The sequence below is a fragment of the Onychomys torridus genome, chromosome 1 (assembly GCF_903995425.1).
Source record: "Onychomys torridus chromosome 1, mOncTor1.1, whole genome shotgun sequence".
NCBI classification, from domain to species: Eukaryota; Metazoa; Chordata; class Mammalia; order Rodentia; family Cricetidae; genus Onychomys; species Onychomys torridus.
The window spans coordinates 75,962,547-75,988,471 of record NC_050443.1 but is presented as its reverse complement, the minus strand read 5'-3'; the positions used below and the strand labels follow the sequence as shown (position 1 = coordinate 75,988,471).

The window sequence follows — 25,925 nt, the reverse complement described above, 5'->3', positions numbered from 1 at the left end:
TTAAAATTTGCTTATATTTTCTTCTATTAATTTTAAAGTGTTTTCACATTTGGATGTTTGAAAATATTTAAATTTATTTTGTATAGAATGTGGAGTGGGAGTGTAACATTATTTTTCTATATACACTGAAGCGTTTTCTTCAGTATTAATTCTGAATCCTGCTATCCAATGATATATGATGCTTTCTCTATAGAATATAAAGTTCCTGTTTATACACACGGTGTATATGGCAGACCTGCCCAGTTAGTCATTGATGGCCCATTGCGGTGGTTTGAATAGGTGTGGCCTCCATAAACTCATGAGTTTGAATGCTTGGCCTATAGGGAGTGGCACTATTAAGAGGTGTGGCCTTGTTGGAGGAAGTATGCCACTGTGTGTTTGTGGGGTTTGAAGTCTCATATGCTCAAGCTATGCCCAGTGTGGCACACAATCTCCTTCTGCTGCCTATGGATCAAGATGTAGAACTCTCAACTCTTTTTTCAACACCATGTCTGCCTGCATGCCACCATGCTTCTTGCCATGATGACAACAGACTAAACTTCTGAACCTGTAAGCCACCCTAATTAAATGTTTTCCTTGTAAGAGTTGCCATGATCATGGTGTCTCTTCACAGCAGTAAAACCCTAACTAAGACACCATCCATCCTTTCTTTCTTCTGTTGTAACTCCTGACATCTAACTGGGCATATGTGTTCCTGGAGCATTTATGACCCCAGCCCTGAGGCAGCCTCATCTGTGACTGAGTCTTGGCCAGTGGCACATAAGTGTCTATGCTGTGGGCATCTGCTAGGCAGCATCCCCAGAATGGAAGGACCTGGCTCATGGTCCTTTTTCTCCTCCTTGTTGATGGAAGTGTGGGTGTGCAGGCTAGAGCTGAAGTAGTCACCTTGGACTAACCTTGGGGGTAAATAAAGGCCAGTGTGAACAAGAACAGAGGAGCCTGGGCTTCTGAGCCTGCAGTCCAGGATAATCTGCCTCTAGGGGCTTGCAGGTAAGTGAGTGAGCAACCAAGTTGAGCTTGATTGAAGTTCTGTTGCTTTGGAATTTTGGATACTGTCCCATTTTCATACACATACAACGTACTTTAATCCCATTCAGCTTCTCCATTGCCTTCTCTTTTTCCTGCTAGCCTTGATCTTCACTTTGTTCCTAGACGGGTACCTTTCTACTTCTACATCTTTTAAGAGAAAAAACTAGATTCTTCACATGAGAAGAGCAAGGTGTTTGAATCTAGCTTATTTTACTTAACACTCTTATCTCCACTCCTATCCACTGCAAATAATGTCATTTTGTTCTTTGTTATAGCAAGTAACACTCCATTATATAAAACATGTTTTCTTTATCTATTAATTTTTGATGGACTGCTAGGCTGGTTCCATAATGTGACTATTGTGAACAGTGTAGCAGTAAATGTGATACTTAGGTATCTCTGTGGTACGGTGAATTACATTCTTTGGAGTGTCTATTCATTTGGTTGTTTTGTTTTTAGTTCTTTGAGAACCTTCCATACTTATTTCCATAGTGGTAACAATGACTTACATTTCTGTCAGCAGTGTATAAGGGTTTCCTTTCCTGTATTCTCTCTACTATTGTTATTTTATTCATTTTAGGGCTTCTTTAAAAATACAAGTATGTACTGTATGTTGAGTATATTCCCCTCATACTAACCCCCCACCCCCACCCCATTATCTTCTTGATGTTGGCCACTCTGACTGGGGTGAGATAGACTTTCACGTCTTGATGATCAAACAGAGTAAACAATTCTTTCTCATAGTTTCTGGCCATTGTGCTTCTCCTCTGAAACCATCCTGTTCATTGCTGGTTCACGCTACTGATCCTGGGTCAGTTCTGAACTCCCTGCTCTGCCCTATGACTCTATTTACCTGTTTCTCCACCAGCACACAACACAGCTCCAGGATTTTCATTTTCTAACTTCATTCTGTGACGAGTCCCTTTCCTTTGCTCTTACTTTAAAGACTCACAGGGATGGAAAGTCCTTCATTATACATTTTGATTTCCACTTCTCTACCTTAAACCTGCCCTTGGATTGACAAGCATTCCTTCCTCTTTTAGACTAGGCAGGAGATGAGCAACATTGTTACTATGGCTCCTGTCCCAAGGCAGAGCATGGCAAGATTGAGTTTCCTGAAGTACATGTGATTGGCATCTACTGCAGATCAAGCCTGAAGTCCTAATTACCCTGGGTTCCAGCTGCGAATGCCTGAGCTTTGGAAGTTCTTCCTTTGATCTCACTCTCAGCTCCAATTACAGTGGAGTTCTCTTCAAGTCCTCTGCTTCGGAACTCAGTGCCTTGACTCCTGCTCTGCTTAGAGGATCTACTTGATATCCCAGGCTAAGCCTAGATCTTCTGGGATGCTGCTCAGGGCTCCTCTCTCCATTGCTGCTTGGATGACAATGAATGACGTGCTTCTCCCAAGCCTCTCTTGGAGCCCATGCTATTCACTGTATACATTTTTTTTTTGACGATATATGGGATAGCAGAAAAGGTGGCACCTTAGCCTAGCTCAAGGACTTCCATGGTTCCACTCACCACTCTGGATGTTCAAGGCGTGGTGCTTATCCAGGCTCCAGCCCCCCAGCTTGGAGGCATCGATTTCATAGCCCTGCAATACTGCTGTCCTTTTCTCCCACAGGATCAGATCTGGGCAGGATTCGTATTCATAACCCACGGAAACTACAGGGACACAAGAGCAAAGTGCACAGGTGAACAAAGCCTCTGACCTACCCTTAGCCTGAGAGGGCTAAGGGCCTTTGATGATCTTGTATAGAAAAAAAAAAAGATCATGCTTTCACTTTGGCACTAGAATCATGTGAAATACCAGCACAGTGATGCCTGGCCTTAAGAACTAATTTTTTTGGAAGATCAACTGCACATTATTAGGAAAAGTTAAATGTGCCACACACTTTCAAAGGACCCAAGTGAATTGATTCTGGGGAAATAATCCTTTAAAATGTTCTGTATATGTTGTGGTACTGTTCATGTGTGCGGGAGAGCATGTATATGTGGGTGTGTGTGGAGACCACTTGGCTTTTACATGCACTTTGAGGATCCAACCTCTAGTTATCATGTTTGCATTGCAAGTGTTTTTACTGTTGGTACCATTTCCCCAGCCCGGAAGTAATCTATAACAAGGAAAATACCCCCATTAGCTCACCACTGTAACCTTATTTGTGGAAGCAGGTAATTGGAGGTGACACAATGTTTAATCAGGTGAGAATTTAATCATGTCCAATCCAGGGATATTACTCAGTCCCTGGACATCATGGTCATGAAGACCAGCTGATGTCATAGAAATGCTTAAAGAAAATCACTCACTTGAAAAGGCTGATTGTTTTCGGTCATCCTTGATTTTTAAAAATGCCTAGTTCCCTAAGCTTGGCTTCTGTGGTGGCCTAGGCAGTGGCTTTGGGAAAACATCAGCTGAGACAGGCAAGCCATCTCTTCTGAGTAGATCCTCTGAGAGGGCACTGTTTGCCAGCTGACAACATCTGACCATGTAGAAGAGACAAGAATGACTAGCTGGTCAGCCTCTGAAGGTTGTTCACAGATGCCTTGAAAGATGGCTACCTATCTACAGCAATAGGAGAGTGGGCTCAAAGATGTTGCCAAGTCTCTGGCCATGATGAGCTAAGCAAATGAGCCCCAGAACTGGAATCTCATGGCATGGACCTTTTGAAACTGCCTAGTGGGCACTAAATATACTCATTTCACTGGAGGAGGCTTTAGGGTCTTGGCTTTATTTTTATAGATGATAGAAGGGACTGTGAGTGGTGAGATATGGCATTTCTGTTCCCAGAGAACTCCTGTATCACAGGGTAGAGATGCAAATCCCAATGAAGGGCTGGATGAATCTAGCTTTCTTCCATCTAGCTGTGCTTCCTTGGGATGTCACCTTAGCATCCTCAAAAGGATGTGGCTGTGAGGATTCACTGTGAGGCTAACATGTATGACATCACAAGCATGGAGCAAGAGTTCAAGAGAGCCTCTCATCCTCTTCCTGCTTCCCACCACTCCTTCCCATGCCCTTCTTCCTTCCCTTCCTAAGTACGACTTTACTTCTCGGTTCCTTTCTGATTTTGCTATGTGAAGACAATTGAAAGAAAATAGGGCTCAAGATGAAGGAATTTGCTGGACTGTTGCTCCTCAGTCATCTTGTTAGGTGTTGTGACTATTGACTGCCCATCTCTGAAGCTCCTGGGACCCTGCTCTAACCCAGAAGTTGGAAGGACAGTCACCCTGCAAGGCCCAGGATCCTGGTGGGGAGGCTAACTTTGGCTTCATTCCTTAAGAAGATAGTAAAAACTGTAACAGAGGCAACTTCTCTGATGGGAAATAAAACCATGAGGTCACCTGGGCATGGTGTCACACAACTACAGTCCCAGCACTGGGTTATGCTGACTCAGGAATTTTGTGAGTTCAAGGCCAGTCTGTGCTACACAGGAAATCTGATGTTACTCTGGGTTACAGAGGGAGGCTCTGACTCAACAAGTCAAAACAAATATGAGGCCAGAAACAAAGTTTTGACTTTAGCTCTTATAACTGAAAACATGGAATCAGCCCAACCTTAGCTCCTTTATTTTAATTTTTGATTTCAGCAGGATGGCTGTGGGGTGGCCAGATAACATGCATATTCTACTTTTCTGGCACACAGTATACTTTAGTCCTTCAGACACCACCATAGTATTTTCTGAGGTCTGTTCTGATTCTGTAACCACTTTTCATGCTTGGACTTTGCAATGCATCCTTCTAGGCTATGGATGGCCACTGAGGCCTTACAGCTCCATTCAGCCCTAGGTGGTTTTGACCTGAAAAGAGGAAGGAAGGAAGGAACATCCATGAAGGAAGCCACTTCTGGTTCTGCTCTCTCTCTGCCCATGTGTGGAGTCTGTGTTACAGACATGTAGGGGAGGCTTACCGAAGGCTTCCGAGAGTCCAAACACCTTCTGGTTGTAGACATCTGTCTTGTCCCAGATGAAGTAATAGGACAGGTCAGGAGCTGCAGCAAACCACTTCCTGAAGAGGCGACCCTCGACTGCCACCATGAGGTGGACCTTCATGAGGTTAAAGGGGATGGTGGGATGTGTGAGGCTGATCCTCAAGACAGACTTGTAGCCAGGGGTGCGGCTGCTCAGATAGCTCAACCTCATCTTGCAGCCAGCAATGGTGATTTCCTCTTGCAGGGCCTACAGCACAGATAGATCATGGCAGGGATGTCACTGGAGGTCATGGCGGAAGTGACATTGAAGACTTTGTGGACTTTGGGTGTTCAGGGGGCACAGGAGGGAGCGGAAGGGAAGGGGGTAAAGAGGAGAAGGAAGAACAGCAGGAAGAAGGTAGGGAGAGGTGAGGGAAGAGGAAAGGGAATGAGGAAGGAGGAACGGCTCTGGTCTCCAGGGCCGATTCCTACGCTGTGTACCTGCATTAACAGACTCACCTCCGTGAGCCTTGGGCCCCTCCCCTGTGTAATATGGATAAAGATATTTTATCATGGCCCTGAGAGGACACAGAAGATAATGCACATGGGATACTCAACAATGCATGCCTCTGACTCATTAGCTATTTCAGTCAAGAAAACACAAGAACCTGGGAATCTGCACTTCCTTACTGAATCAGCCCCAGTAAGGCCACATATGAAAAGTTCCTGTCCCATTACTGTCATGAAGCAGGACAGTGGTACGGCTGGTACCTGTGGGACAGAGAGCAGGGGTGCCATGAAGAGACACTAAGGTAAACCGCAGCCTGAGCCTGATGGATGGTTTCTATCCAAAGCTTTCTTAAAGTAAGATGTAGTTTCCATGTGTCCTTTCTGGGAAGGTCAACAGAGACCACAGGGCTGCACAAACACACCATCAGGCAGTGCTTGAGAGCCTGGCAATAACCTGTTCCAACGTCCCAGTTCATCTCCAGAGAGCTCGGGTTGGCTACACAGAGTGTTCAGTGCACACTGGCTCCCAACTCCAGTGCCTTCCAGAGGAGCAGAGTAGGGGAGGTAGCAGGCTCAGGCTGAAGATGGAAACAGTCAGCCAATTCCAGATGATCACCCATAAGGCAAACGCAGGGCACTGTCGTCAGCTTGATGCTCTGGGCTCTTTCTCAAGAAGGGAACATTAAATCAATTGAGTCTAACATGTCCATTCAAGGGACGATGGCTATTTTTACCCTGTGTTTACAGAGGAATTGAGCCTTTTCATTCTGTTTATTCTATAGAAGGGTGTAGACTTTTTGTCTATGCTGCTTTCTTGAATACAGGAAATGCTCTGGATTGGTAGGGCCACAGTTTATAGTTCTAGGCAAAGCAGGCTACACACCGGGGTGAGCCACAGGCAGCACTTGAGTGCTGGCCTGATGCTCTCATGAATATTTCCCTTCGTTAATGCATCCCAGCACTTGCAAAGATTAACCAATAATGGTTCTGGGAAAACAAAGAGTTCGTTTTTTATGTGTTTTTGTGAGACTAAGAATAAGCAAGGTTTGTGCCCCAGCCGAACCTGTAGGCACCCAGCTCAGAGAGCATTGTAAAGAGGGTGTGACCTTGAACCTCATTTGTTCCACAGTCCCTGCTCCTGGGAAAAGATGTCTGGCTGGAGCTGAGCCAGGGCTGAGTAACAAATTACTTCTCTCCAGCAAGTTCTGTCTCTGCTGACAAGCATTTCATACAAAAGGTCAGCCTGGCCATTGAGATGGGAGACAGGCGCCGAATCTCTGAGAAGTGAGCACAATGAGAATTCAGAAACAGCCGTGTTTCTTTACTGGGGACTGGCATTGGAAACTGCTCAACAGGGCACACTCAGTGAGATCTGTTTGCTCATTCAGGCATGAAATACACACACATAAATGTATGAATGCTCTGTTCCGCCAGCACCAGGGCAATCCATTAACGTGCACATTGCTGGAGGTCTCATTAGGCAGGCAGGTGACCTGGGCCTCTCCTGGCTTCTGCACTGCTATTTCCCTATCCTTGGGCCTTCTTTTCTGCCTAAAGACATCAGACTGGGGATGATGGAGGAGATCCAACTCAGTATGGCTTTGCTCGGTGAAGAATCTATCTTCATTTTCATCAGATTAAAATATATTTTTCTCAATTACTTCCCTTTAATGATAATTAAGTAAAACATTTGCATGTGTAGATTTGATCCAAAGCAATCCTTAATTGGCACGAAGGCAGCATGTGCTAAATAATCTTAGTAATAATAATAGCTAAAATTTATTGAGCACTTAGTAGGTGTCAGACATTGTGCTAAGTACCTCACGTTACATTTTTCTTATTTACTCTTTATTAAAATTCTTACTAGTTGGGATCCCATGGCTTATTCCTATTCATAGAAACTATTATTGTAAGTACTTTTAGCAGAAATACCAAGAGAAGTGAGACTCTGAACGTAGAGGAGGAACAAAATAGAGTGAAGAGGATGGCAGAGTGGAAAGAACCAAGGAGTTTATTGTAAGCCCTAGTGTGCCAGGCAGATTGTAGGCACATACCAGATTTTAGCATGTAAGATGGCCCTCTCATACCCTGATTTAGCATGTAAGATGGCCCTCTCATACCCTGATGCCATATCCACTGTAGGGTTTGGCCCTTAGAGTCTCACCCAGGCCTATATGGGTGCTTTATCGATTTCTACTGTCTCTGAGATTCTCCCTTGTCCCCAAATAAAATAAAAGAATGGCCTGACATCATCAAGAAGTCTGAATACCTGGATTTCTGGGACAATGGGGCCTTTCTCAGCACAGGAACTAGCGAAGGATGTCAGCGGGGATGGAGACACCACAGGGTTGGGGCGGGCGAAGTTGCTCAGGTCACAGCTAGGAATCTCATTCTCCTCATGTCTCATGATGATGGTTTCCATGACAAAGAAGCGGTCCCAGGGTAGCCAGAGGGTATGCTCTTGTGTGATGAAGGGTGCCCGTTCAAATCTCAAGATGATGGAGATGCCGCCATTTGTGACCAGGTCAAAGCTGCAGTTAGGGATGGCATCAGGAAGAAGAGGATGAGAACAATGAGATACTAATAGGTGAGAAAACCACAGGAAGGGGCTGAGTCCTTGGTTGAGAACTACTCTAACATCTAGAGACTGGTCTGCAGCCACAAAAAGTGACAATGACTCCAGAAGCCACTATAAAATGACTGGCCAGGGAGGGTTTACAGCAGCCAAATTAAGCACTGCACGGGAGCTGTTTAGCAGGCCCCAGGGCAGCTGGAGAGCCTCTGCTATGGAGCTCCTGGTGCTGTCACTGTGTCAGGGCCAGAGCTCACTAAGGGGCCAGCAGATTGAGACTGAGTAAGTGTACCTGGGCATTGGGAACCCTGCATCCAGTCCTTACTGCCATGAACTAGAGTGTGGCCATGTGTAAATCAGCCAGCCTCTCTGAGCTTTGGTTTTCTCATCTATAAAACCCAAAGGTTCATGTAGATTTTTTTTTGTGTGTATGTGTACACGTGTGTGCCTGTATGCACATGTACTGTCTGTGTATGTGTATATATGGAGATCACAAACTGATATTAGTGTCTTCACTCCATTATTTTAGTGTTTCTGTACATTATTATTATTATTTTTGTTATTTGATACATCTCTCTCTCCCCTATCTCTCTTTTAAAATTAAAAAAAAAAAATTAGACAGGGTCTATCTATGGTCCTGGCTGTCCTGGAGCACACTATGTAGGCTAGGCTGGCCCTGAACTCAGAGAGTCTCCTGCTTCTGCCTCCCAAGTTCTGGGATAAAAGGTATGCACCACCACACCTGTGTGGTGATACTGTGTTCCCCAAAATATTGTGCACCCTAGTAAACTTATCTAGGGTTAGAGAACAGAACAGCCACTAGATATAGAGGCCAGAAAATGATGGCACACACGCCTTTAATCTTATCACTTGGGAGGCAGAGATCCATTCGGATCTCTGTGAGTTTAAAACCACATTGGAATCAGCCAGGCATGGTGACTCATGCCTTTAATCCCAGGAAGTGATGGCAGAAAGCAGAAAGGTATATAAGGCATGAGGACCAGGAACTAGAGCTGGTTAAGCTTTTAAGCTTTTGAGCAGCAGTTCAGCTGAGAGTCATTTGGATGAGGACACAGAGGCTTCCAGTCTGAGGAAACAGGATCAGCTGAGGAATTTGCAAGGTGAGGAAGCTTTGGCTTGTTCTGCTTCTCTGATCTTCCAGCATTCACTCCAATATCTGGCTATGGGTTTGTTTTTATTAATAAGAACTTTTAAGATTTGTGCTACGCACCCGGGCATTAGGACAAGTCTCTTCCTGAACCCAGATCTTACAGTTTTGTCTGGACTAGCTGGTCAGTAAGTAGGGACCCATGTGTCTCTCCTCCCAGCTTTCATGTGGGTGGTGGAGATGTGAATTCAGATCTTCATGCTTGCACAGAAGCGCCTTCTCCACTGGGCCATCTGGCCGTCTTGCAAATGGATTGTTCTCAAGTCCTAAGTGGCTAAGCAGTTTGAGACTGTGCAATTAGAACCATGGTATCTTGTAAGTAAAAGGGGAGATGGAAGCCTGAATGTCTGGCTGAGACGAAATCACTGTGACAGTGTGTCCAGAGCCAGGAGCCCAGCTTCTGTTCATGGCTCTGTGCTCTCCAGCCCTACACTGCCTCAGACAGCTTTACACTGGGGCTCTTGTTTCAGGTTTGTGTGGGAGGATATAGGCAAAATCCTTCTTACTTTATTTTACTCTCAAATAGGACCCACCTCACCCCCTGCCAGAACATATTAGTAGTTTTAGGGTTCTGGTGCCTCAGTCCCTACCACCTGCTGAGAAAGCTTGCCAGGCACTTGCCCTTATAAACTGTGGGGATGTACACCTTCCAGTTTTGGAAGCCCAAGGAGTGTGAGTCCCCATTTGCATACCTTAATGTTTCTCTAGGGGGTTAGCCTCTGTTCTATAGACACATGCTCAGCAGCTGGGTGAGCTCAGGCTATGCGCACAGGGACTAGAAATCAAGGTGTGGCACATATCCTGAGCCGAGAACAAGGCTTGGCTGTCACCTCAGGCCCCGTGTTTGGTGTGCAAGAGTCAGGCCTAGAGTTTTGTTCTTTTCCTAAAAAGATGGTTTGAAGTCATGGAATAGCTGAGCCCCTGGGAGGGGAGTTATGGATTGTGTACCCAAGTCTCTCCCAGTGTGATGGGCTGGTCACTTCTACTGAGTCACCGTCAAGGGGCCATTAACTTCATACTTGGCCTTATCTAGTTACCAGGAGCTTGCTGCAGCCACAGGAGGACAGGCCCATCTTTGGATAATTCTGACTATTAGGACTTTAGTTTTTGTAGCAAATCTGGGTCTCCCTCATCCTAGTTCTTATGGATTGGGCTTGTTTTTATCTGCTCTGATGACCTGAGACCAGAGGTTCTGCCTGCCAGCTATCCTCTACTCTAGTATCTCCTTGGACAAAATCTTCTCAGGCAGTACATTTAGCTTTACAGTTTTATTTTTGAGACAGAGTCTCTTTATGTAGACCAGTCTGGCCTTCAACTCAGTTCTGTTCCAGCCTCAAAGATGTGAGATTTCATGTATGTGCTGTCATACCTAACTAGGATACACTTGCAAGGCCTGTAGTCACCTTTTCTTGCTCAAGCAGAATTCTAGCTCCCTCCTAGGGCCTATTGTACCATGGAGACTCTCAAGAGTCCACACTGCAGTATACTATAATTGCTCCAGTGCCTGAGCCATCAATTTCTCTGTCCCTTCAGGGATAGGTCTAACCATTAGGCTATAGAATGAATACATGAGAGACCTTACCACACTTGTGGTGATATATTGTGTACCCTAATGAAATCTGTCTGAGATCAGAGAACAGAAAAAGCCACTAGATTAAACATAGAAGCCAGGCAGTGGTAGCACACACCTTTAATCCTAGCACTCAGGAGGCAGATATCCATCTGGATGTCTGTGAGTTCAAAACCACCCTGGACTACATGAAATTGACTCAGACTAGGAGACAAACAGAGCCAGGCAGTGGTGGAACACACCTTTAATCCCAGCACCTGAGTTCTCAGGCCTTTGCTTGGGAACTCACACGCCTTTAATCCCAGCACTAAAAAGGAAGTGATATGGTGGGCAGAGAAAGGTATAGAAGGCGTGAGGAGACAGGAATTAAAGCTTTTCGGCTGAGGAAGTTCATTCAGCTAGAGGCCTATCAGCTGAGGCTTTTTCAGGTTGAGAAGTTGGTGAGGTAAGAGGTGGTGGCTATGGCTTGTTCCTTCGTCTCTCTGATCTTTCAGCATTTACCCTAATATCTTGCTCCAAGGTTTTTATTATAAGACCTTTAGGATTTGAGCAACAACCACTGCTTCTAAACTGACTGTCAAATGCTTTGAGTCCCCTCTTACTTTGGCTGCTGACACAAGTCAACTCTGATCACCTCTACAGCTTGTTTGAGACCCTTCAGTGAAGGATGTCATCGTTGCCTCGACAAACACTACTTTGTATAGTTGTGACTGCTGCCCCAGCTGCTCTTTCCTTCCTTCTGACATTTAACCATCTGTCCCAGAGGCAGCTGCTCATGGGAGACAACATTCCCAGTTGTGGGTCCTCAAACTCCAAACTCTTGTCTCTGCAGGAACTTTGCACACACTTGGTTGCTCAGGGCCCTTTCTATGCTAACCTTTAGAAGTTTCACACCACCATCCTTCAGTGATGATGGAGAAACACCAGGGTGGGCATTTGTTGTTGTCTAGGAGTCCAGGCTATGGTTGTCCAGGAGAATACCCACAGTTTTGGGGAACATTGACAGGCTGACATTCTTGTCACAGAACTCGTCAGGACCTGTACTTTGCCAGAATGTTTCTAACAACCAAACAGAAATTTGGCCAAGCTCGCAGGCTTTGCTCGAGAGAAGCAGCCTGTAGGGAGGGAGGGGCAACAAACATGGAAAGATTTCTCTTCAAGGCTGTGAGCAGGCCAGGGCAGCTGGCCATGCCAGGAGATGAGTGCAATGGGCTGAGGCCAGGCCTGCTCATCTGGCAGGGAAACCCTGTAGTAGATGTGAATGTAGACCTGACCCCAGAAGGAAGGCCTGATTCTCAAATGGAGCCCACTCTCACTGGTCCAAGCACCACTGAGCTATACCACCCTTCCCAGCCTCAGTTTCTCTATCTGTAAAATTAGGCTTGCCGTCATAATAACTCGGCAGGGTTACTAATTAGCTAGATAGGTGATGGATGGGAGTCCAGGCTCCCTCATGTTCCCTGAGCATCACTCAAGACAACCCCATGTTTCAAGTCAATGAGCCTGACCTGCTCCCCTTGTTAAGAGTTCTCTTAGTTTTTCTCCATGACTTCTAATTTCCATCTTTTAAATGATCTTTTCGGGTAATTTCTCTGTTACTATTTTCTGTGTATGAACTACTGTTAAAATTTGAAGTCGTGTGTGTGTGTGTGTGTGTGTGTGTGTGTGTGTGTGTGTGTGTGTGTGAACTGGTGAGAGTGTCACGGTGCTTCCTGGAGATGGAAGGTGACACAGGCAACTCAGACGCAGCCTAGGCCTTCGGTGCATCTCCACTCATTCTCACCTCCTGCCTATCTTTATCCTCGTGGCTTCTCTTATGTATCAGGGGTAAGAGAAACTGAGTCAGGGGAAGGAGGAAGGGAGTGGGCCAGATGCTCCCTTATCACACACAATGTTGGAAAGAGAATTTTGGCTCCACAGTGCATGGGCAAGAACTGGTTTCAAATGCATGTTGTGAGCTGCAGCATTTCTTACTATGTCACAGTGTGGGAGACTGCTGCAGGAAACCTCCCTTTGGGCACTTCATATCCTCGAGAAGCACCAGATATGGCCAGCATGGCACAAACAGAGAAATTGTAGCCTAGGGAGCTAAAGAATGGGTGATTGCTGAGGTCGCCACATACAGGATTACTAGGGCATGTTTCATGGACCTAGTCTAAGCAAGCCCACGGGTGCCTACTGACGGTTTGCTCTTTCGTGTGTTAAGTTTTGTGGCAAAAAGAGCAGTCTGGAAAAGCTCCATTTTTGATGACTGTTCCCCTGTGAGTGGGAGCTCTCTAAGAATATCCATGCCCCAGGATACCCACAGCTGCATTTCTGTACTATCCCAAATCCAAAGACAGACATAGTTAATTGGGGAAGTTCCTTCCTACAATGGTGGGTCTGCTGAGGGGCTTCTGGGCAGAAATGTGCAGGGCAGGGCCTGGCCTGACCAGTTTGCTCCCTGGGGACTGGCACAGACCTCTTCCGGCTGGGCCCTTCCCATGCCACAGAGGAGGGAAGGCGCCCCACACCAAGCTTGGCAAGCTGTCTAAGAGGCACACATGTCTCCAAACAGATGAGTCCTGATTCATTATCACCTCGGCTGGGACATGCTCACATCTGATATTGGATTAAAGAGGTGCTAAAATCAATCAGGCTGCAGCATAATTTCTAACTCAAAGTGAAGAATCAACCTTATGGGCCCACGCTCAGCCAGATGGACCGACACCACCTGATTTCATTAAAAATAGAGGACTTAGCACCATTGACAGGCTAAATAGTTCACTTGTCTTCTCTTTTCTAAAATATTTGTGCTACTAGCTCCTCATTATTCAATAATTCATCATAATTTGTAATTTCAACATCCACTATTTATATGCCACACTAGGAAGCGAATCCTAGTGTGTGGCAGGAAATCATGATTTATTGAACACATACTATGTGCTAGGTGGTTCCTCATCCATTGTACTGTCCTATCCATTCTTCTAATTCTCATGACCATTTATGAGGTGTTAGAATCATGCTATGATGAAGAAGTTGAGGGTTGGGGGGTCACTATTTGTCCAAGCCTACTCTAGTCACTTGGGGAGATCCAGGGCCATCAAGGAAACCCTAGCTCTACTTCATACTATTGATAGTTCTCGGGGGAATTAAAAGGGCTATGAAGACTCACTGAAAATATAATATGAATAAGCAGCCCTGTGTTTATGTGAGAGCTTCATGAGAAGGACATGCTTAGTCTATAGCCAAAGGGACAGAGGTCAGAGTAGGGCACAGGTCACAAAAGACAATCAGTTGCAGAGCTGGGTGTTAGGAGGTAGGCTGTCTGGGTCCAAGTCTGACCCTCTGTCCATATAATCAACCCAGAGGCAGCTATGTTGCAAGACCACAGGCCTCAACTCTCCCTGGCCCACAGAAGGTCTCCTACCTGCCATCTTGCCTGCTGATTGTGTACCCAAAGAGTGGGTTATTGATGAAACTGATGTTCACACCAACCAGCGGGGTCCCATCTGATGTCATCACTTGTCCACGGATGACACATGCATGCCTGTGGGAAGAGAGGCGGGAACAACATGAAGTACCTTTCATGGTCAGCAGGGGACCCCCAGAAGTCATAGCCAGAAGGCTGGTCATTTAGACACACCTTACATCCAGAAGCCCCAGGTGTTCACTTCTGATAATAATCCATCGCCTCTCAAGGTATCAACGTGTTCTTGAGAGAATCACTCTGGGGGAATGTTTTCAAATTTCTCACCCCAACGTTGTTTTTCTAAGGCTATTATTTGATGTAAGGAGAGACAGCTGATCCCAGGGAACAACACAGTATAGTTACGAAGAGACTACAGGGTCAGGTGTCCTAGGTTCAAATCCCAGTTCTGCTACTTGCTACATCTCTGAATTTGTGCAGGTATGTGACAGTTCTTTGAGTCTCATCTTTGTTTGTTTCTTTTCTCTTTTGTTTTTGTCTTGATACAGAGTAAATGACAATGACCACCATCATGTTACTGGAAGTGAGGATACAAAACAGATCGGGATGGAGGGGCAAACTTCCTTCCACTCAGCATTAGAAAGAGAAGAATAGATGATCACAACTCCTTGGGGTGTCTCCTTGGGAACCTGTTTCCCTCTCAGCCCCCCACTCCCACCCCTCACTCCTACTTGTTCCTGTACTCTAGACAACAAACCATGTGCTGTCCCTGCCTTTGCCAGGAGAATGTTGTATGGTGCCTGTGTGTGTGTGATGTTTTCCCATCTGCCTAAAATGTCATTTCTGCATGCACCTCCCAACATTCTCATCCCTCAACACCCACTTCAAAGGACATCTCTCCTCGAAAGCTTTCTTGATGTTCCTGTTCAGAACTCATACCTCACTCCCTCAAAACCTCACACAGATTCCTCGGTACCTTGCCAAACTGCATATCCCTCTCCTCTCCACCTGTATGTCCAGCTGAGGGCATGGCAAGGCTTTTTCCATAGTGCGGTGCCTGGACCATAACTAGCAAGTATTCAGAGTAAAAAACAAACAAACAGGGCTGGAGAGATGGCTCAGAGGTTAAGAGCACTGACTGCTCTTCCAGAGGTCCTGAGTTCAATTCCCAGCAACCACATGGTGGCTCACAACCATCTGTAATGAGATCTGATGCCCTCTTCTGGCCTGTAGTCATACATGCAAGCAGAACACTGTATACATAATAAATAAATCTTTTTAACAAACAAACAACGGGTATCGAGCAAATGAACAGGACTATTTGCCGTCACCTAGAGTGACGGTTTGCACGTATTTCAGAAATAGAATCACTTTTATAGATGACATTTTCTAAGGACCTCAAAGTAGGAAACAAACCAAAACGAAGACTTGCCCTAGATGCAATGGTGACAGAATCCTTCCTTCCTTTGGGTGGTTCCACAGAAAACTTGGTGGGGCCTCTGAAAGAACCATCCAGAAAGTTGCAGGATCCTTTCATTTTAATAAAGAGGGGCTACCTTGTTATTTGCCCAAAGTCACTAGGACGGAAGCAGCAGAAGGTGGCTGGACTCTGGGCCTTACATTTCTAGGCCCAGATCTGTCGCTGTGTTTTCCATGAGCAATGGGTGGGAATGAAGGTGTGAGTGAATTCACTCTCCAGTGACTGCTCTGAGAGATCAGGCACTACACACACGGGCATTGATGGCAGGTCTCGGGCAAAAATGCAGGTGCTGTTACTCACAGTCTCTCCATTGTTCTGGTTCAGGATCCCTGTTTTTCTGGCCTATGGAAGAGCTACTGACAAGACCTGTGGACATTTATGAGGGAAAAATAATCGCAAACTCTGTCCCCTCTTTATTAGGCACCCAGATCCTTACAGAACCTTACTTTTCTCAAGTGATAAGCTTTTCTCTGTTTGATGAGAAAAGCAATTAACACCAGGCTTGCAAGCAGCTGGTCTCACTAGTGTCAGCTTGTCCTTTCTGAAGGCAACAACAACTACCCACAATGCACTACAAGCCTCCCCCCCCCCCCCCACCCCACCTCACCTCACCTCACTCTGCACAATCTGGCTAGTGCAAATTCAGTCAGCGGTTTCCCTCCGAGGCCCTTGGTTTAAATGCAATTACAAGGCAAACCAGTTAAGCAGGCGAGGCTGAGCGAAGACTAGCAGTCCTGTTCTGAAGGTCTCTCAATGTATTTATGTGAAATTATCTTTCCACTAATGGGAAGGATTTATTCCATCAATTGCATTCAGCTGGTACTGAGAGAGGCTTTCTTTAATGGAGGACAATTGAATTTTGTATTGCTGGAACTTTGTCCTTCTAGTGAATTACTAACAGATCTCAGCGCCTGGTCCTGGCTACTCTCCAGCCTCCCGACATGCACAGTACCTTTGGATTCTGCCTGGACGGTAAGCAGCCCTCTGAGGGTGGTTTCCTTCATGGGGCTGCCCTGGCTGCCCCCACCCCATGCGCATGCAGACCAGCATCCTCTGATTGATTTCTCTTTGGGGGATTTCCTGGTCGTTGGGAAACGTTAACTCAGCACCATTTGGCTATCGTTTAGTCTCTGTCCAGCAAACTGGAGCAGATGTGATGTTAGTGCAGGCTCCTGAGGATTGCTTTGGATTCTGGGGAAGATTAAATTGACTCGCCAAGCCCCTCCAGGCCACTGAGGCCTCATGGCAAGACAGGCATTTGGCTCAGAAACCAAGTCCTGGAGGAAAACACTTCCATCCTCTTTCTGTTTAACCACGGTTTTCAGTTGTCAAGAGAACCCTGTTTAACATTAAGAGTTCCCCGCAACAAAGGAGACGGGGAGTCACTCTGCGGAGGCCTCTGTATGTGTTGCATGCCAGGTGCTTTGTCTAGGGAGGTTTGAAAAGATGTGAGTGCTAGATTTCCCAATGATTGCTTCCTTTACGCAGTTACTCAATGGATACTACCAGTGGGGTACTGGTCAATGTTTAAGGCTAGATTAGCGAGTGTGAGGGAAAGATTAGGAAAGGGGAGGGGGAGGGTCTGGAACAGTTGTAATTTGTAGTATTTACCCATACTGTGGTATAGATACTCCCATCACGGCTGAATTCAAGCTACCGACATGATACCACTGAATACAGAGTTGGGAAGAAATGCACAGTAGTATATTATTATGTAGTATTTCCATCTCAGGGTTACATTAGTCTCAAATAATCTCAAAAACAATCAAATACTTGGGAAGTGACAAGTTTTGAGTATTTGTCAGCCTTTAATATAATTCAATTTTATATAGTGTGGGTTTTTTAGTTTAAATTGAAAATTTTATTTTACATGTATGAGTATTTTGCCTGTATGTATGTCTGTGCACCACATGCATGCCTGGTGCCCATGGAGGTCAGAAGAAGGCATAGGATCCCTTGGGACTAGAGTTATAGACTATTGTAAGCCACCATGTGGGTTCTAAGAATCAAACCTGGGTCCTCTGGGAGAACAGCCATATCTCTAACACAGTACAGTTTAATCTTTATTAATGGCTATTTAGCAACCAGCTTACCAAATTCCTAAACATTTAATTGTGATGATATTGTGTTCCCCAAAATACTGTGTACCCTAATAAATTTATCTGGGATCAGAGAACAGACAGCCACTAGACAGACATAGAGGCCAGAAAATGGTGGCACTCACATCTTTAATCCTATCACTTGGGAGGCAGAGATCCATCTGGATCTCTGTGAGTTTAAAGCCACACTGGAAACAGCCAGGCATGGTGACTCATGCCTTTAATCCCAGGAAGTGATGGCAGAAAGCAGAAAGGTATACAAGGCGTGAGGACCAGGAACTAGAGGCAGGTTAAGCTTTTAGGCTTTTGAGCAGCACAGTTCATTTGAGGTTCATTCTGGATGAGGACTGAGAGGCTTCCAGTCTGAGGAAACCGGATCAGCTGAGGAACTGGTGAGGAAAGGTGGCTGTCGCTTGTTCTGCTTCTTTGATCTTCTAGTATTCACCCCAATACACAGCTTCAGGTTTGTTTTTATTAATAAAAACTTTTAAGATTCATGCTACATTTAATAATTGGTTCTTTCAGTTCTTTTTGTCTGTCTTTTTTTTTTTTTATTTGTTTTGTTTTTCAAGACAGGGTTTCTTTGGCTATCCTGGAACTCACTCTGTAGACCAGCAATGAAACTGGTCATGAACTCAGAGATCCACTTGCTTCTGCCTCCCAAAGGCATGGGCCACCATCACCAGGCTAATAATCAGTTCGTATGAGCTCATATGAGTTGGTGTTTGTATTCCCCTGGGACCTTCACACTGAAGGTCAGGCTTGGGGTTGTGAATGGGGCTAAGATACAATAGCTGCTTCTTGGTCTGTAAAACTCTACCTTGGCAAGAAACCACTGACGAAGGTGAGAATCATTGTGACTCCAGGTTTCCCAGCTAGCTCAGAGCAAACCTGTGCTAGTTGTTTGTTTTTCCAATTGGATATATGAACTGCGGTCCTCTTGGAAGATAGAACCTCAACTGAAAAAAAAATGTCTCCATCAGATTGGCCTATAGGCAAGTCTGTGTGGGCATTTTCATGATTAATGATTGATATGGGAGGGCCCAGACCACCGCAGGCAGTACCACTCCTGGGAAGGTGGTCCTTGGCTCTATAACAAGGCAGGCTGAATGAGCCATGGAGAGCAAGCTAGCAAGCAGCACCCTTCCATGGCCTCTGCATCAGCTCCTGCCTCCAGGTTCCTGCCTTGAGTTCCTGCCCTCAAACCCTTCATGATAGACTATGATCGGGGCATGTAAACCAAATAAACCCTTTCTTCCCCAAGTTGCTTTTTGGTCACGGCATTTTATAAACAGAAATAGAAAGCAAGCTAGGATAATGTCTCTTACTTTCTTCTTGGTCACTTTCTTGGGACAATGGAGGTTGGGGGTATTACTTTCTAGTCACCCTTAGGGTCTATTACATTATCAGCACTCCAGTAAGGCTGTCATCAACTCTTGTAACAACTCCTGGTGTAATTAATACCCTTTCCTCTGAGCTCCTCTAGACCTTATGATTATTTCTCCATGGCATTGATTGTCCCACGACTATACCATTCACCTTTACAAAGCTGTCTCACACACCTGGGGCTGTGATTCACTTCCACTAGATAGGGCAAGCATGGGATGCAGCCTCTTAAGTGAATGATGACCAAGAACTTGAAACTCAGAGAATATATTGGCTCAAAGTCACCCAGATATTAACTCACTTCTGAATATTTATGGTGACTGCTGTGTCATATATCTACAGTCACAATAATCCCAGCTGCCTCCAGTGAGCCAGGCACTGTGCTAGGTGCTAGAGTTACTGAGGTGTATGAATCCCAGTTTCTGGTTACTTGCTAGAGCTCACAAAAGCCATTTTGAAATGCTCTAGTGTGTGTGTTCCTGTTATCAGTGTCAACACATGGAATTAGCATATGTCAGGCAGCTGGGACACAAAACAAGCAATTAGGCGGGGTGAACCCTGCTGGGAGGCAGCGCTCCTGGCAGGCCAGCAGGGCTGGTGTCACACACAATGGCATTAGTCCAACTGTACACTTGGAGCCTGAACAAGGTGCCCTTGCTGGTGGCAATGAGATCTGCCCGACTGCTTCCTGAGGCCAGAGGCCAGGCTTGGGATGGAGAGAAGAATCTGCCGGAGGGACAACAGATGGATTGCTACCCAGCCCTCTGTCAAACAGAATGGAACAGATAAAAAAGAAGCAGCCTCAACTGTCACTCAAGGGAAATGAGCAGAAAGAACTGTGTTCGGGAAGCCACAGCTCCTTGTTCTGATCTGGTGACTAGTTGACTCTGGAGAGCCACCCCACCTCTGAACCTCCATCCTTTCAGGACTTAAGTGTCCCGAAGTTTTCCCAATCTGGTGTAAATCAGAGTCCAACATGTATTTAAGAGCTGGAGGTTTTGTTTTTCCAAAGAGTTTTAATAGTTTTTACCCGGTGCCATGCAACCCAGTTCAAGTAGCCTTCAGAACAGGAGGCTGCAGAATCTTAATGGGGTTCCTAACAATGCTTACTCTTGCCTCTGAGCTATTCTTATTGTCTTCCACCGACCTTGCTCCCTGGAAATCTGCCTGCTTATCTTTCAGCTCAATCAGAGCAGTCACCAAGCAGTGGCCACCATTCCTGGCCTGCTAGGCGATTTCTGTAGAAAACAAGTTACACTTATTCCCAAAGTGGGCTAAACTCCATGTAGATGGGTGGGGCCAATCACATTTCTCTCATACTCTGTTTCCAGCACTGGGCATGGCTGATGCTCATTTTTAGGAGGAAAAGAAAAATCATCTTCCAAGAGGCTGTCCTGGAATTTAAATGCGTGGCATGGCATAAGCTCTTAATAAATTATTTACTGAATCAAGAGATGAGATGCTTCTCTTACTGCAGGTGAGGGTGGTGTCAGAGAACCCAGAGCCACTTGACCTTGAGGGGGATGTGTTTAGGGACCCCAGGCTGAAAGCACTGAAACTGAACAAAAATGTCAGAAGTAAAGTTAGGTTTCAGGTTGACTGTTTGAGGAATAGTGTGAAAATAGACAAAGGGAATGTAAGCTGAAGGAAGAGAATCTACGTCTTTTTTCTTTTTGGTTATTCAAAGAAAACAGCTGGTATTCCGGGCATTGGAAAAATGAGTAGGGATCTAGGTAGCAAATACTAACTGCATGCTTTCCCTGTCTTACAGTGTTTGCTGCTCCATGCTGCTATTGGCCATGTAAATCACCGCACTGCATAAGGCACTTTAAGTGGATTTATATGCCTGACTTGTACAAAAACCCTTAAACTGTCTTCTGTGAGCTCCTGCTGACTGAATGGGATTTTTCCAGCACCCAGCACAATTTATCCCAAGTCTGTAAGAAATGTGTCTACAGTCATCCTGCTTTTAAAGGTGGCTGGGCTCCAGGCCCAAGCCGGGCTGCTCTGAGCCAGTGCTCAGTAGCGTGAAGCTTCTTTGTGTGTTGTGCTATGTTGTGTGGCATAATGAGCTGGTTAAAGCCAGCTAGAGATGTCAAGTGTAGCAGCATCTTGCTGTCGAGATTTCTGAACTGAAGATGCTGAACTTGGAACACACAAGATTCAGATGCCTCTACCATTTACAAGTCTATGACCTTGACCTCCTGATTCGGTGTCTCTGTGTCTCGGTTTTTCAAGTTCTAAAACAAAGGCCACCAGCTGAGTCCCTCTGCCCTATGGTTTGGGAGTTGGAGGTAGAGACTTATGCACATCACTACTTATAGGAAGTATTTCTGGCAACGCCCGACACAGAGCACACTCTGCTGAATGTTTTGTGTTATTTCTGTATATGAGCTTCAAACAGCAGTTGGGTTTCTGGGTGTTTTATCTCACCGAATCTTCAAAACAATCTAGTGGGAGTCAGGGGCCTCATGGTACAGAGAAGAATGAGTCTCCTTTGTCCAAGGTTACTTGTTTCACTGCCCAAGAGCTAGATCTAGGTCCCCTCTCCCAGTGCACAGGATGTCTCTGCATCACCACAGCCTCCTCTGCTAATGCTTCCTGTGATGGACAAGGGGAACATGCTGAAGCTGCAAAGCAAACAGAGATGGTAATTCCTTTTGAAATCAATAAAGGGATGATCAAGTGGCCGAGGAGGAGTTGTTAGCTGCTCATCAGGATGATGGGAGACGTTGCTGCCTGCATCCTCAATCGAATCCACCTTGTTGCTTTATCATCATAAACATTCATTTCAATGTGGGGAGGGATTTTTAAAAACCAACATGAATAATATATTATGGCTGACATTTTGGAGGAAGCAGGATCTTTATCTTTTTCCATCTTCCAGTAGGTAATTTATCATTGTCTTTCTTTCCTTTTTTTTCTTCCCTTTTTGGTAACTGATAGGGTAGCCTGTCAGCTCAGTTTGTTGTGAAGGAACAGGAGTGTAATTCAATAATAAATTCACTCCGAGGCCAGCTGTCAGGAAGTTGGTGTTTATCTGAAGTTCATTAGAAGATCCCCATGGCTCGGCCTCTTGGAGGATCTTGGTGGCTGTCTGAGACCTGGGACACAGGTGGGGGCAGGAGTCTGGGATGGGGAATGAATGCCCATCTGTAACTCGGTGGCACCAACACTTGGGTGTAGTTCATGCTTGGCAGTAGACTGGTCAAAATGATATCACATATATGACCATTTCTTTTTTCCCATTACCTTTTCTTTTTGTAAACTCTCATGTTTAAAATTTCTGAAAACGTAGGGTTCTACTTAAAGGTGTAAAAGAAAATTTGAAGGCTTAAGAAGCATAGTGGTTATATCCCCTCTGATTAGAGCTGACTTTGAGTCTTGAGTCAGACACAATGCTTTAACATGGTTTGTGAATCTTTCTGGGTCCCTGCCTTTACATCCCCTTTCTGGTCTCCATCTACCATGTGTCTCCTTCTCCCACAGGATCTCTGTGCTTACCATGCTCATTTACTTGACTTCCTAAGCCCATCTTGATTTCAAGTGTTAGAGCATGCCTCCTAAAGAATGTGACCATAATTATCTTCCAGCTCCATTAAAATCCTCTATTTTCTGATTACCCTGGAAACTCATGCTGTTCCCCATCTTGGCTCCTCCATCTAGCATGCATTTCTAACTGCTGTGTGACTGAAACCCACAGGAAGTAATACAGCTTTCCTTGCAGCATACACACATCCACAGTCATTCACACACATACATATCCACAAACACACACATACATACACATTTCACATAACTTCACACACTCTCATGTACACACATGCTCACACATCCACACACTCTCACACCCCTTGCCATTTTGGGTCTTTCCCCTCTGTGTTCACCAGTTCCTACCAGCTGAGTCTTGTAGCATCCTGTCCACATCCATCTGCTGACTGAACTGACAACCAGCAAGACTTTCAATGTCCTTTTGTTTCTCAGACCTAGACAGGGTTCTCAAATATATTCTCAACCTATAGCTTTGGGTGCTTATTCTGCCAGTCCATCTTCTTGTAATCAGTTACTACTCATGGAGGTGATAGCTGCCTTACATCCAGCTTCCCAACCTTCTTGGTCCTGCTCAGACAGCTGCATAGCCAGAAGAGGAAATTACTCTGCTTTGATGGTTTCCAGAAGATACTCAGGCTGCTGTCCCTTTTTTGGCTGTCAGATTCCACATTCCATAGTCTATGTTGTATTTTCTTTCTGTTTGGACGGCTGGAGATATTTCTTCCATCTGAGACCTCAGTAGCTCCTTCTTTCTCATTCAAGTCTCACTAACAAGTGCCCCTCAAAATATTCACCTATGGTGGCAGGTGAGGGCAGTTGGTGGTCCTGTTATCCTGGTCAGAGAGGACACTGGTATTTAAGCTACCTGTGATGGTGATGCCCAGGCTTGTATGTGAGCTCCCACTTTAGGATCCCCTGAGGTTCTTTACAGCTATATCACTTTGTAAGGTCATAACTCTTGCAGTGGAATAGTGTCAGGACTACTGTCTTGGTTAAGCCTATGCTGAACACGTGGTTTAGCCAAGCATTGTGTTGAGCTCTGCGACACAGATGAATGGTGTCACTGTTTAGGTAGGACATGCTTCTGGAAGGAAATAGGTGGTGAAGGCTCAGTCCTTAGCTGGTAGATCTAATCCATAGAGGTGACTGGCTCACAATGGCTCTGGCCTAATTGATGGATGGATCTACCGATGGACTTATAATAATAATTGCCCACATTATACGGATGCAGGAGGTGGGGCTCTATTTAGGGAAAATAGGTGACTGAGAGGCACATTCTTGGGGTCATTGTCCCAAGTCCCTTCCTCAGTCTCTCTCTGCTTCCTAGCTGCCACACAGTGAGCAGTTTTGCTCGGCCACACACTCTTGCACCCTGATGTTCTGCCTCACCACAAGCCCACAATGATGGAGCAAGCCATCCATGAGCCAAAACAAACCTTTCCTCCCTTTAAGGTATTCTCATAGGTATCTGTTGACACAAAGCTAACCAACTTCAACAGGAGGCAGACGGAGGCCTTCCCTATTCTTCAGTTTTTTCTGAAGTGCTTTTGCCTCAGCTCTGAAACACCACTGTGCTTTCTTTCATGAAGTCCAACCTCCCTTCCTGAGGAACTGTGGCCCACCCTTCCACATTCCATTACTTCTGGCTCCCAATGGGGTACTGCACAGAAGCATGAGAATGCTGCTCTATCGTGTAGCGTCTCGAGTTATGTATCCACTCTTTGAGGAATCTCCTGCTTCTTCAGAGCAGGCATGGGGTGGCTGCTGAAGAGAGGCCTGTCCTATGAGAGTGGCTTGTTTAATTCCAGCACTCACAGGGGTCCATCCAGTTCCAAGCAGTAGCCTTGAACTCTCAATGTGAATCTCCCTGGGCCTGACATATGGCAGTGAATCTGCAGAGCAAAGAAGTTATCCTTCTGAGGCCTGCCATCCCTAAGAAACTCACAAGTACTGTGGGATGACCATCTGCCTCTTGGAAGCTGTTGAATGGAGTCCTAGTCAATTATGCAACTGTGGTACAGCGTATAGGATGTCAGGGTGTGGGTTAGGCACAGGGTGTGGGTATAACATGTTACTGTTATACATGGGCACTGAGACAGGCCTGTGCACCAGCTGCACCCTGGAGAAGTGTCACTGGCTTCCTCACTAACAAGGATCCCAGTGTCAGCTGGCTGGCCAGAACACAGTCTTTGTTTATCCGCAGAGAGTGATCCAGCAATCTAAACCCATTTCTCCCTGTATGGGCAGCTGGACTTTTCTGGAGAGCAGTTGATTCTCAAGCTTTGCTTCCAATTAAGAAAGTGGAGCTGGCAGCTCTTCACATCATTGCCTCCGTCATTGCACCATTAGGTAATTATCCGAGGTGTGTCTGGGTGGCAGATGCTTCAGGTTGAGCCTTTGTGTATCCCTTTTCATTTCACTCCCCAGGCAACCAACCCTCGGACACACACGTGACTCTCCCAGTCTCTCAGATGAAGAGACTTGACCTCTGGAAGCATAAAAGTTTTTCCCCAAGGTCATAGAGCAGGGAAAAGGATGCAACTACCCCTCAGCCCAGGGCTGTCTTAATTGCAAGGCTTGTGCTAGTTTGTGATATGTTATCACTGTAAAAGCCATCATCTCCTGATCTGTTAGGTGCCAGGCTCAGCCCACAACCAGGAGGAGACTCAGGGGATATGTTCCTGCTGGCATGGAGCAGGCTGGCATGAAGAGGGCATTCCCTAAACAGATCCTTTATTTTAAACTTTTTTTTTTATGGCTGCGATGAAATATTTACTATATTTCACAAATTCATGGCTTGTGGTAAAGCCAGGAGGGAAACGCTCACACCATCCTTTCACATGAGAGGAAAGAAAGTAACAATTTGAACTGGGTAGCAGATTCCACTTCATCCCAATTGCGCAAAGAAGGGTTATACCTCTAGACCCATTTGAGACCATGGAGTAGGCACCTGATGGCTAGTGTTTCTAATGACCAATCACCCAGGCTTATTTGACAGAGGGATGTTTGGGGACCCATAGTGATTGATGGCTATTTCTTCTGAATCTAGATCAGCAAGGAGCAGGGGCAAACTGATTTGGGTGAATGCCAGGAGAGAGGGATTTCATACTAACATTATGGACTTTCTATTATCTACTCATTTGTAGAACAAATACCATATTCCAGGTCCTTCTTGAAGTGTCGCAGGTTTGGAGAGATGAACAGTCTCTGCCTTCCAAGTGTCTGTAATTTAACTGAAGTAAC

The 25,925-nt window shown here is 45.6% G+C and overlaps 1 protein-coding gene across 5 annotated transcripts in view; it reads right to left on the bottom strand.

Annotated features, from left to right (window-relative positions):
• The window catches only part of Tenm4 (teneurin transmembrane protein 4), a 761,032-nt gene that overhangs the window by 56,392 nt on the left and 678,715 nt on the right, over nt 1–25,925 (bottom strand). For all 5 annotated transcript variants that reach the window (XM_036186680.1, XM_036186679.1, XM_036186681.1 and 2 more), the window contains 4 exons: nt 14,166–14,285; nt 7,716–7,977; nt 4,937–5,204; nt 2,551–2,694 (listed from right to left, as the gene is read on the bottom strand). In XM_036186680.1, coding sequence (XP_036042573.1) covers nt 2,551–2,694; nt 4,937–5,204; nt 7,716–7,977; nt 14,166–14,285 — 794 coding nt within the window. The remainder of the gene's footprint in view (nt 1–2,550; nt 2,695–4,936; nt 5,205–7,715; nt 7,978–14,165; nt 14,286–25,925) is intronic.